Source organism: Ammodytes marinus (genome assembly GCF_949987685.1).
Source record: "Ammodytes marinus genome assembly, chromosome: 12".
Taxonomy (NCBI): domain Eukaryota; kingdom Metazoa; phylum Chordata; class Actinopteri; order Uranoscopiformes; family Ammodytidae; genus Ammodytes; species Ammodytes marinus.
The window spans coordinates 18,417,727-18,430,804 of record NC_137216.1 but is presented as its reverse complement, the minus strand read 5'-3'; the positions used below and the strand labels follow the sequence as shown (position 1 = coordinate 18,430,804).

Sequence of the window (13,078 nt, the reverse complement as noted above, 5' to 3'; positions counted from 1 at the left end):
AGAAAGACGCAATTGGGATTTGGTCCAAAATTGTAATCCCACGCTGGAAAGGTTCCAGGCGGGGGGGTTAGAGGTCAAATTCATCACAGCGTACAGAGCAGCTGTGATGTTGAGGAGAAGTATGTCTGTTCTAGAGGGATTCAGACTGACAGTGCGTCAGATTAACGTCACGAGTCCCCGCCCCTCCCCCCTTTTAGTATCTTCAACAGTGACTTAAAAAGCCAAAGAACCAAATCACCTGAACATATGGATGTTGTTGCACACAGAGCACTTTCCCCTCTGTCTGCAGCCAGTGGTGCCTCTCCTACTGCCGAGGGCATGAAGTCTGTCCACGAAGGCTCTCACCTGTCCAGCCAGGTCTCACGTAACAGTCCTCATTAACACCCACTATACTGGCTTAACCTTTTGCTCTCATAAACTCTTTAATAGAAATCAAGTTCAGCTCTACTGGAAACGCTGCATGCAATCACTATAGTGGGCTTATAATTCTATATGGGAGTCCCTAAAATCTGCAAGAAAAATATGCTACAAAAGATAGGTGCATGTCAACAACAAAAACATTTAACTTTTATTTACTATGCAAAGAGAGATATTGCACAAAAGTATGGGTAATAATAATATCAATGTAGACATGGACTTTAAAGAAAAACTCTGCTGTTCAGCTAATCTTTTGTATTTGGCCACTTCCATGTCCCGTCTCCACATCGCTTCAACGTACTCAAACTATGAATGGACAAACAAAAAAGAACTGAATTAATATTTCCAATGAAAAAGCGAGAGAGCACTCTTTTACATTTGTGGAACTGAAAATCATATTTGTCTGTTTTTTCATCCGATCTGGTATTTTTAATCACACACATGCACAACCACGTACACAAACACACTGTATGGTACCTGTGCATATTGAAGCCTGAATAGTTTCCTTGTGCAGGGCTATAATTTCCAGTCCAGCTGATAGTTGGTGTGTTCCAGGTGCTGCCATAGCACTGGCATCAGTGTAATCCTCCATGTAACTCATCGTCTGGTGTCCCTCTCTCACTGCATTATGTACAGTTGGACCGATCAATAAACTACTGACTTATTTTACCTGAGTGTTTCTGTGTTTTTCCCTGCCAATATTATCCAATCTTCTCTCCTATAATGTGATATTTTACCTTCTCAAAAATGAACTTAAATTAAACTCAAAGTGACATCTTGTATTAGTGTTGACAACAAGGCAAGGCAAGGCAAGGCAAGTTTATTTATATAGCACAATTCAGACACAAGGCCACTCAAAGTGCTTTACAGGGGCAAGATTAGAATACATAAAACACATTATAAAACATTTAAAAGCGATTAAAAGAAGCAAATAAAAAATAAAAAAAAATAAAAACATAAAAACTGGATTTAATAAAAGAAGCAAATAGAATGAAAATTGCAGGTTAAAATGGAAACAAAAAAGTCTTCAGACTCGATTTAAAAGAACTGAGAGTTGCAGCACACCTCAAGTTCTCTGGGAGTTTGTTCCAGATTGTTGGTGCATAAAAACTAAAAGCTGCTTCTCCTCGTTTAGTCCTAACTCTAGGGACTGTAAGTAGACCTGTCCCAGACGACCTAAGGGCTCTGGACGGTTCATAACTTATCAGCATATCAGTAATGTATTTTGGCCCTAAACCATTTAGTGCTTTATAAACCAACATCAGTATTTTGAAATCAATTCTTTGAGTGACTGGAAGCCAGTGTAAAGACCTCAGAACTGGGGTAATGTGATCCACTTTTTTGGTCCTAGTGAGGACTCGAGCAGCAGCGTTCTGAATTAGCTGAAGCTGTCTGATAGATTTTTTTGGAAGGCCAGCAAGGACACTGTTACAGTAGTCAAGTCTACTAAAGATAAATGCATGGACAAGTTTTTCTAAGTCTTGCTGAGACATAAGCCCTTTAATTCTTGATATGTTTTTTAGGTGGTAGTAGGCTGATTTATTAATTGATTTTATGTGTTTCTTGAAATTCAAGTCGGAGTCTACAACAACACCAAGATTTCTGGCTTGGGGTGTGGCTTCTAACATAACGGATGTAAACTGTGCGCTGACTTTTAATTGTTCATCTTTGGCACCAAAGACAATTACTTCAGTTTTATCGTTGTTTAATTGAAGGAAATTTTGGCACATCCAATCATTGATTTGTTCAATGCACTTACTCAGTGCCTGTATCGGACTGTAGTCTCCTGGTGATATGGTTATGTAAATTTGTGTGTCGTCTGCATAATTATGGTAGCATAATTTGTTCTTATTCATAATCTGAGCTAGTGGGAGCATATAGATGTTAAATAGAAGAGGGCCAAGAATGGAACCTTGGGGGACCCCGCATTCAATATTTGTCCGCTCAGATGTGAAATTGCCTATTGACACATAGTAGTCTCTATCCTTTAAGTAGGATTCAAACCAGCTTAGTACAGTTCCAGAAAGTCCAACCCAGTTTGCTAGTCGATCTAGTAATATGCTGTGGTCAACTGTGTCAAAAGCGGCACTGAGGTCCAGTAAAACTAAGACAGAACTTTTGCCACTGTCTGTGTTTAAGTGGATGTCATTGAGGACCTTAACCAGAGCAGTCTCAGTACTGTGGTGTTGTCGAAATCCTGACTGGAAGACATCAAAGCAGTTATTCATTGCTAAGTAGTTATTTAACTGTTGATAAACAGCTTTTTCAATGATTTTACTTAAGAATGGTAGGTTAGATATGGGCCTATAATTTTTCATGAGTGATGTATCTAGATTGGTCTTTTTTAGTAGTGGCTTGATGACTGCTGTTTTCAGGGCCTGTGGGAATACACCTGTCTGAAGGGACGTGTTGACAATTTGTAGAACATCTGAGGCCATACAGCTAAAAACAGTTTTAAAGAAGCCTGTGGGCAGAATGTCAAGGCAACAGGATGAGGAGTTCAGGTGTTGTATAATGTCCTCCAGGTTTTTGTGGTTTATAAGATAAAATTCTGTCATTGCATTTGAATTGATTTTATGAGGGAACACATATGTTGAACTTGGTATTGATGCAGTGACAGCTTGTCTAATTTTGTGAATTTTCTCAGTAAAGAAGGAGGCAAATTCATTGCAAGCCCTCGTGGAAAGATGCTCAGACGCTACTGGCACAGGAGGGTTTGTTAATCTGTCGACAGTAGCAAACAGGGCACGTGCATTGTTGTTGTTTTTGGTGATGATGTCAGAAAAGAAAGAATGCCTTGCATTTCTCAGTTCTGAGTTAAACGTGCACAGTTTCTCTTTGAAGATGTCATAATGAACCTGGAGATTTGTTTTTCGCCACCTGCGTTCTGCTTTACGGCACTCTCTTCTTTCTATTCTGACCTGCGGGGCATTTCTCCAAGGAGATCTTTTCTTACCAGAGACAACCTTCATCTTAATGGGCGCAATAGCATCTATAACACTTGTAATTTTGCCATTAAAGTTGTCTAAAAGCTCATTAACTGAGTTACAGGGGAGGGGTGGTATCGAAGAAAATGCTTGAATGAATGTTTCACTGGTATTTTCTGTAATATACCGCTTTTTGATTACTTTTGATTGATCAATTGTGTGCACAGACATTGTACTCTCAAAAAATAAACAGGAATGGTCCGTGAGGGGACCCATATCTGCCACAGTTATGTCTGAAATGTTCATTCCTCTGGAGATGATAAGGTCCAGCGTGTGCCCTTTGTTATGAGTTGGTTTGTCAACATGCTGATTTAGTCCAAAGTTGTCAAGGACACAGCACAGTTCTTTCGCACATCTATCCTCTGGTTTGTCAGTATGAATATTGAAATCTCCGACGATTAATACACAGTCAAACTCAGTACATATTACAGACAGCAGTTCAGTAAGTTCATCAAAAAAGCTTGTATTGTATTGAGGTGGCCTGTAAATACTAATGAAAATAGCTCTAGAGGCTGAATTTAACTGTAGAGCCACATACTCAAATGAATCAAAATTTCCATAAGACATCTTTTTGCATTGTAGAGATTCTTTAAACAGAATAGCAACCCCCCCGCCTTTTTTATGCACTCTGGATTCACTCACAAAATTGTAATTTGGGGGGGCGGACTCTATGAGAACAGCTGAGCTGTTATCTTGGTCTAACCAAGTTTCAGTTAAAAACATGAAATCAAGATTGTGCCTAGTAATAAGATCATTAATTAAAAATGTTTTTCCTGCCAAGGATCTGATGTTTAATAAAGCTACATTTAGTGTGTTCGAAACATGGTCACCCCGATTTATTTCAGCCAACTGTGGCTGAAGAGGAATACTTATCAGATTAGATACATTTGCAGGATTTAAGAGTTTCCTGTTTCTTGAGGTAAACCTTAACACTTGAATACATATTTAATATACAGTATATTCACATGGTCATGGTCTTGTTCGTTATTACTTATAGGCCTTTTAAGTACTAACTCAATCTTTACAAAGCCCCCAGATATTTTATAATTAATTACAGTTTTAGTCAGTTGGGTCATGCAGAGACATCCTGCATCAAGTAATAGTTTGATATTTTGGGTAATAAACTTGCCTCCTTGATAAGAATAAGATGAGAAGATTGAAACCACTCTTAAATGTGTTTGTTAAACATGAAGTTAAGCAACACGTTCTAGATGAGCTGCATAGGTCAGATGCAGAGGTGGGCAGAGTAGCCAAAAAATTTACTCAAGTAAAAGTAAGTTACTTTAAGATTATAATTACTCAAGTAGAAGTAAAAGTACTCATAAAAATTATTACTCAAGTAAGAGTAAAAAAGTATGCAGTGAAAAGACTACTCAAGTACTCAAGAGTACAAGTAGGCCTACTGAATTACTCCGGATTTATTTTTGAAATATACAGAGCAACACAAACGGTACAGAATAGACACGAACATAATATAAAACAGCAATGTTCAAATAAAGATATGTTAAATAACATAATTTTAAATAAAACAATAAATAAGGTATTTAAAAATCAAATGAATAACCCTTGAACTCAAACAATAATACATTAATTATCTGCCAAATTAAATACATCACCCTTCAAATAAAATGATAATAAATTAGGCTTGTCCAAAATTATATTAATTAAAACCAATACACTTATAACACTGTTGCAATTGTTTTGCACATACACATTTTAAAACAAATTCCTACAATATGTCACTGGCCCTGAGAAAATTATCTAGGTTGTGTTTAGTCCCAAAAATATAAAACACACAAAATTAAACTTCGTTACACATCAAAACCTGCTGGCACAATCACTTAACGTATGAAACTACAGAGTGGCTGAACAAAGAGACCACTCTCAGACTCTCACACAGCCAGACTGGGGCATGCGAAGTGAGTAGGCTACAGGGAGAACAGGACATGTGTCAAAGAAGAACAGTTTCTCTGTAATTGCGAGTGTGTGGGAGTCTGTGTCACTGTGATTGTGTGAGTGTGTATTTGAGGCCAGGGGTGTGGCTATTGCTCCTCGGAATCAGCGGTTTCTTCCATTTTTCGACTCACCCAGATAGTCGGTAAAATATGCGTTTAACCTACATGGCACGGCCACAACATCGGTGCGGAACCGCAGCCTTTAAAAAAGTCCGCGGACATTGTTGAGCCCATGGTTGAGCCCTATGACAACATGACAACACTTGTCATGTGACTGAAGTGGCTGCATTTGATTGGCAAGCTTTTGTAATGTGGTTTTTATTGGTTGAAATAGTCACGTGATAGAGATGTTGGCTGAAGACTTCCCCGGGGAGAGAAATCATGAGAGAAATAGCTCTCGCATGTAATAAATAAAATATATAAGAAAATAAGGTAACGACCGTCACGTAGCCAAATGGAACGGCGTAAAAGTACCGTTCTTTCTTCAAATATTTACTCAAGTAAAAGTAAAAGTATGTTGCAATAAAACTACTCCTAAAATTACAATTTATTCAAAAAGTTACTCAAGTATTTGTAACGGAGTAAATGTAGCGCGTTACGACCCACCTCTGGTCAGATGGCACGCACATGTAGTCTCACCAGCAAGTTGCAGCAGTCTAGGTGCATGATGAAAAGAACCAGAAATTGTGCCTCCTGATTGTTGAGAAACCAATGTATACTCCGTATGTTGTGGATCCTTAATCTGAAGGAGCAGGTGTTGCAGCTGTGGTAGCAAATATCATGTGAGCTGGTCCAGCAGACCGACAAAGTTGGAGGTCGCTCTACTAATTTGGAGTTCATCTGTGACTGCAAGGAGGGCATTCTCTGTTGAGGGGGCCTACACTGAAACCAGTCTAGTGGGGGTCAAGAAGATTATCTTGTCGGTGCTATGCAGTGTTCAAGATGGAGTCAGCAAATCTTGAGAATGCTTGTTGTTGACATCACCTTTTGTCAAAATCAGGGAATTTCTCCTTATGATCCGCTACCGGTACGTAAAAAATCCACTGTTAATACACAGCCTATAGGCTCTGTAAACAGGCATGTTGCTAACTACAGTGGGTCCCTTTGTTTGCATACACGTTTACAGAGCCCAGGCTGTGTACTAACACCAGATTTTCTTTCAGCGCGCACACACACAGTACGGACAGGTAGAGTATTGTGAGGAGATATTTACTGATTTGGACAGAACAGGCGTTCTCCTGAATTGCTGAGCCCACTTTTAAGTAAAGATAGCTGGCTCAAGTGTCACCTAGCTCACCCATTTTGGTTACAGCAGGCAGCGTTTTCATTGAAAAAGCTTGTCAGACAAACATTTAGCAGCAACACCAGGTACAACTACAGAGAGTACTGGACTGACATTCATGGGGTTGCCTGAAATAAAATAAATATGAATGTTGCTCCATGTCTGCCGAGTGAATGTGTCAAGTTAACAATTACAACGGTTTATCCATTACTTTTAACAAACTGATTCGTCAAGGTGTTCTGATGTTACATCTGACTCAATATGTGGGGATGTTTTATTTATATTTTTTTAATTGAGCTCAATTAACTTTCCATGTAGGGGAGAACGGGGTAATCTGAGCCACTTTTTACATTTGCTCCCCTCTAAGCGAGCTAAAATGATGTGTATGAGATTAAAATAAAACATATGTCATGTAATATTACATTAAAATATGGTTAAGACTAAACTTAACTTGTGCCTCATGGTGGGGGACAGTGAGATAGTGGCTCACTTTCCCCCACAGCATTTGGCTCACTTTCCCCCACCACCACAATTTGAAAAAAACTACCTCTCTTAGCATTTCAGGCTAATCTTTAGCTAATATCATCACATGGTTTTTATATGTTGGTAGTTCATCAACACGTATGATAGAAGTTTTTCTATGTGAATACATTTGCTTTGGCACAACAGTTGATTAAGTTGACAGCAAGAACATTTACTTTTACATGCAAAATACCCATTTTGGTGAAAAAAACATGCTTACCACAGCACCATGAGGTCCTCTCTTTCAGGGCCATGGGGAAATGAGAGGGGCTTGAAAACATATATCTCACATGACCACAAATGTTTTCCGTTGCCTAGATACAGGGGGTGGCTCACATTACCCAATGCCTCAGATTCCCCCGTTCTCCCCTACGTGGCAAATGCAGAGGTACGAGGTTGCAAGTACCCAGCTTGTTGTGAATCACTGACCTTTATGACCCGGATGAGTCTGTTAAGGAAAAATCTCTGTGGACCTGCCTTAGAAGTGTTTTTCCTTTATAGCATACACTCACTAAACAATACTTCTCTTTTAATAACAATAATTTGTTCCTTCCGGCCACTCTTCCTGCAAGAAGCATCCTGACATCGTATGTTTTGTGTTTCAATATGAATGTGAAAATGGAATTCTTTTAAGAGTTATAATTGAGGCCCTGCAGCGGAAATTGACGTAAATTCTGCTTCCTTAGCATCATCAGAAGAATTAACAACCGAGCGAGAAACACACCCAGTACTTTTATTGTTGGCCTCTAACTGTGAAAGTAATTGCATTGCAGATCAGGTATGCATGTGACATTTCAGTAAAAGCATTGAAACGTAACTCGTGCATCACTCTCTGGAACACCTTTCACAACTAAGCTGGTTTTTAGAGAAAGATAAACCACCCAAGTGTCTGAGGTCGGACTGCTTATGTTTTCTTTAATATAGCCTATGCTGCCACTATATATATATATAGAATAAAAACATTATTTTTTTAATTGAAAAACAACTAGCACATTAATAATGAAAATGACATGACAATATTGAGTGGCTGCAGTCCTACAAATATATTGTGTTATGATAAAATTGAAAATACCTCTATGTGTCCCTCAATTAAGTGGACCAATCAAATGGTAGGACTGCTCTGTAACAGCAAAAGCAGCTGGACATACAGTAAAAGTAAAACACAGCTTCTCTTGTCGGGCAGGATCCTAACTTACCTACAAGGCAGTGATAAGAAATCCCTTTACTCCTACCTTCTTATTGTGTGAGGTTGGATAGCAGGAGAGATACTTTCCCTTCAGGTATTGAGTCATTTCATAATAATAGGCAATTCTTTCTTTTTCAAAGGTTGAGTCCGCATTTCGTTTTGCTCCTGCAAATTTTGACTTTGCTCAATGCACAGGAAAGCAAATTATTAATGAACAAGCAGAAAATAATACAACAAATATATTTCAAACAATTAGTCTAGAGAGGCTTATCAAACGGATGCAAAAACACCTAAACAAACAAATATGTTGCTGTAGCCTAATTGACATTATTCCCTGAACCTGATCAACATTCTAATACAATATTAATAATTAAAGCAAAATGTTCTTGAAGTTCAAACCTGGCCACAAATCAGGTGTCATACATATTTCTTTCTAAGAAAAGTCAACTACACATTTCTATCGTGACAAGCAGCAGTATCTCTGCTCGCAAAGGAGGGAGGCACTGACGTCAATTAGGACCCAACAGATATTTACCAAACTCCAATCAACTCTATAGTCTTGAGAGTCAGCCCAGCTTCAGTGGTAAGCACATTTTTTTCATTGCAAAAAAAATTATTATAGTTTAATAAAATGCTATTTATTTAGGCTACGTTTGTGATGTTTACTTTTGACCTGTTTTGCAAATTTGGATTTACAGAATAAGTAATAATTGTTAACACTGTTGATTGTGGTGAAATATTATTAGTAGGCTATTTACATTTTCCTGTAATTAAAATGCACAGACTAAGATTAAGACTAAGTTAGTAGGCGATATTTAGATGTAGCCTTTTGAAATGCATTAAGTTATAGGCTACGCAACAAATTAAAGTAAATGCTATTTAGGCATGTGAAAATGAGGGAGAAATAAATGTGTGATTTTAGGAGTTTGGTAATCTACTAAAAAATCTAAATAATAAATTGATAAGTCAATAGAGTAAAATCCAGCTGACCTGTGTTGTGTCCTACTACATATATGCAGATGGCCCCAGTGCTCCTCCTCAGAATACCTGCTGTGGCCACGGTGTTTGTGCTGAGCTGCGTGTGTGCTGCTCCGCTGAAGCCGGCTCACGTGGACCCCCTGACGGCCAACCGGGGGAACCCGCAGTGCTGGGACTCCTCCTCGACTCGGCTGCTGGAGATGCGCTCGCCGCGGATCGCTGACACGGTGCCCGCCTTCTGGGACCTGATGGTGTTCCTCAGGGAGTCCGACAACAACAAACACACGGCGCTCTTCTGGGACCTGGCCCGGGTCTTCTGGGACCTTTATCTGGAATGCGTGCTGTCCAGGAGTCACGGCCTGGGACGGAGACATGTCACCGCTGTGCACTCCCTCTTCACTGACAGTAAGTGTCCAGACACACACACACACACACACACACACACTGTACATGCTTTTGGCCATTATATATTACTTTAAATTAACTTTTTGTTTGCCAATAGACCTATAATATAAAAAGTATGATGCATTGATGCTATAACCCAGCAGTAGGCTTAGAATGTGTGAGTTGATCCTTGGCCAGACACAACTGTAGAAATGCTGCTTACACATTATTGAATAGAAAATAATATTCTGATCATATAATAATAATATTGTCAGGAGCCATTCTGCTGCATGATGAGTATTTTTAACTTTAGATATTTTATCTGATTGAAAAAAAGAGAAACTCAACTACTGCAATTCAAAACACTGGATTGAGACTTGCTGTTACTCCTTAATAAATGGTCTGACAGTGTACAACAACCGAATCCGCTAAAAATGTGTCTGTACTTTATGAAAGGGTAGTGAAGTTGATATTCAGCCCCAAGAATATTGTAACTATGTTTACTTGAGGAAATCGTTGTATCTTAACGTTGTTCTAAATGAGCACTTATGTGATTCATCCTGAATGATTGAGAATTTCCATAGACATACACTTTCTCACAGCCTTAATCGCAGCCCCTTCCCTTCCATCCTTTACATCAGAACTAACCATCTGAGAACCCCTTCACTTTTGTAAAAGTCAGTTTGAGAATGCATGATGTGATAGTGTCAGACCTGGGAAATCTTCTCAAACAAAAATAAATTTGTCTTACAGTAAGTCTGACATGTAGGTCTATATTTTTTTAGCAAAAAAAGTCCAGGTCATTTATCACTTTTACATCACGGAAACCATTCAAATGCATTTTCCATTCCACCACTCTTCTCACTTTTGGAACAAACATTGCAGAAAATGTGAAGCAAAAGGTGAGAGCAGCAGCTCCACTAACCCATCAGATAAGCAGTATATGTACTGTATATGTGTAGGGGAGAACGGGGTAAGTAGGCACACTTTTTACTCTAGTGAGAATTGCTCATCACCAAAACATCTGTCAATAGCCATTCCTACATTAAATTGAAGCTTAAGGTGTTGGCTAGAAATGTGTGTCTCTCTTTTTTTCCAACTTATTGTAATGAAGAAGTAATTCACCATCAAAGACACTCTGACACATTGTGACAACCAACCCCATCAAGGGGTCGGTTGTCACACACTATGGGGTTGTTTGTCACAATGTTATCTTAATGGGAAAAATCTTAAAAAGAAGGCAAGGAGGCAGAACCAAATTTGAATGTTTAATTGCATTGTCAAGTTGACAAATAGGCCTACATAACGTTCTGTAGCCTTGACAGCTGGTCTAGTTTGGGATGCACTGGGTTGTTTTGATTTTGTTGCCCTTTTTTCTTTTGCTTGCTAGCTGCCTTTTCCTGCTCTATTCTTTCCTTCTCTGGGGTGTCAGTGAGGATACAGCTTGACAATTTCTTTCGTTATTGGGTTCCTTTTCTGGCTGCAGCCTTGAGATAACATGTGACAACCAACCCCCCCAAAAATTTGACGACCAACCCCAACTTGAATTTCTTGCTAGCATCAAGGCAAACAACCATCTGACAACCAATTAGCTTGCTAACCACAATCTAAACTATAGTTTACCCTTCACACTTTCTGAGGGTAACAAGTGTTTTGTTATAAACCCATTGTGTAAAAGCCTAGAAGAAAAATACTGAGAAGCAAAATATTTTGAATTTGACATGAAAAACACACAACATCCTCTCACCTGAAATGCAGCTGTCTTCCTCCAAGGAAGTCTATGTATGTGACCTCTGATCCCAATTCTGGACCTTTTTTATATCAACATTTCAGAGCTAGCGCGCTCTGGTGGCGAGATATAACGAATGTGACATCCAACCCATGTGACAAATTACCCCGTTCTCCCCTACTATATCTAAGTATCATTTTGATTTCATTGTGCTTTTCTTGATTAATAATAAAAATATTTCCACTTGCGGTTACACTTTCTTTTACTACTCCTCAATATTGTTGAGTCAAATATTGTCATTTTTTGCTCCTCTCCATTTATGCATCAATAATTAGGATAATAATATGATATACATTATTCTGAAACGGCCATTCTGAACAATGAGTAATTGACTTTTGATATATTTTGATGGATGACTTTTAACTGTTACAGAGTGTTCACTGTGATGATGCTGGTTTTATTTAAGTACACAAACTCAGTTCTTCCTCCACCTCTGTACATGTATTTTCTTTTGTTGTATTGGTAGATTCCAGATAGATGAAAAGAAAAGTGTACACATAGGGGAACTAAATTACCCTCTTTGTGTGTGTGTGTGTGTGTGTGTGTGTGTGTGTGTGTGTGTGTGTGTGTGTGTGTGTGTGTGTGTTTGTGTGTGTGTGTGCACGTAACCTTTACAGAGTCCTTCAGATTCAACAGCTCAGGAGCGACCTCCCGCGCCTGGCTCAGTGTCAGAGTTAGACACAGAGGACACATCAAGACCATGAAGACTAAACCCAAATCAAATGCACATAACCACAAATAACTCACAATATTTTCAAGTTGGTATGGTTTATTTATATTTTCTTTGCCGCTTAAAATAATAGTTCACTGTAGTTTCACTTTATATCACATATGTTTAAAGATTCTAAAAGTGTTTTCAGTTATTTTCATAGTTGAGCATCAACAGGTATGAATCAACGGTATTGTTGCTATGGAATTGTATACACCTTACACATGAATTCTGATTTGTGGTTGCATTTAATTTTTGCTATCATATGTTTCTACGTGATATATCTGAGAAATGATTTAAAATTACACATCTGTTATTTGTTTTAGTCTGATATTACAAAATAATGATTTTAAAAACACATACCAATGAATAAATCAATAAATAAATTGAATTTTGTCAAAGTGTCGTTCCATCAGACATCTAAGTGTCGTTTACATTAGTATTAATAAGACACACATTACACGTACAACATGTTACTGTAGCACAGTGGTAATAATACTGTGTCTTGAATGATCTTCATATTATTAGTAGTAGCAGTGAGAGCTAAACTGTCTTTTGCTCTTTTATTTAAACATTTTAAATAATGTAGTCAGTAGTTTTATTCATTTAATTCTTACCCCAAATGTGCTGTCCATGCATTCTGCCACTCAAGACATGGACATTTTATCTTTGCCAAATGTAGGCTACATTTTACAATTTGGAGTTATACAGCCGGAACCTAAAAACAACACTGTACTAACAGGGTAATTAGCACAAATCAAGCCAGTATCATATACTGTATATTATATAGGCCTAGCTGTTTACTTATGCTACATTTTTCACATCATCATGTTAATAAAGATTACGGTTGGACCTAGGTGAGTTATGTC

At 38.3% G+C, this 13,078-nt stretch overlaps 1 protein-coding gene across 1 annotated transcript; it reads left to right on the top strand.

Moving 5' to 3' along the window:
* Positions 1-9,368: 9,368 nt before the first annotated feature.
* On the top strand, positions 9,369-12,242 carry LOC307258803 (protein FAM237A-like; the record flags this gene model as incomplete). Its single annotated transcript, XM_080038470.1, has 2 exons — positions 9,369-9,732; positions 12,118-12,242. The coding sequence occupies 2 exons, from the start codon at positions 9,369-9,371 to the stop codon at positions 12,240-12,242; spliced, it is 489 nt and encodes a 162-aa protein (XP_079894596.1).
* Positions 12,243-13,078: the final 836 nt, after the last annotated feature.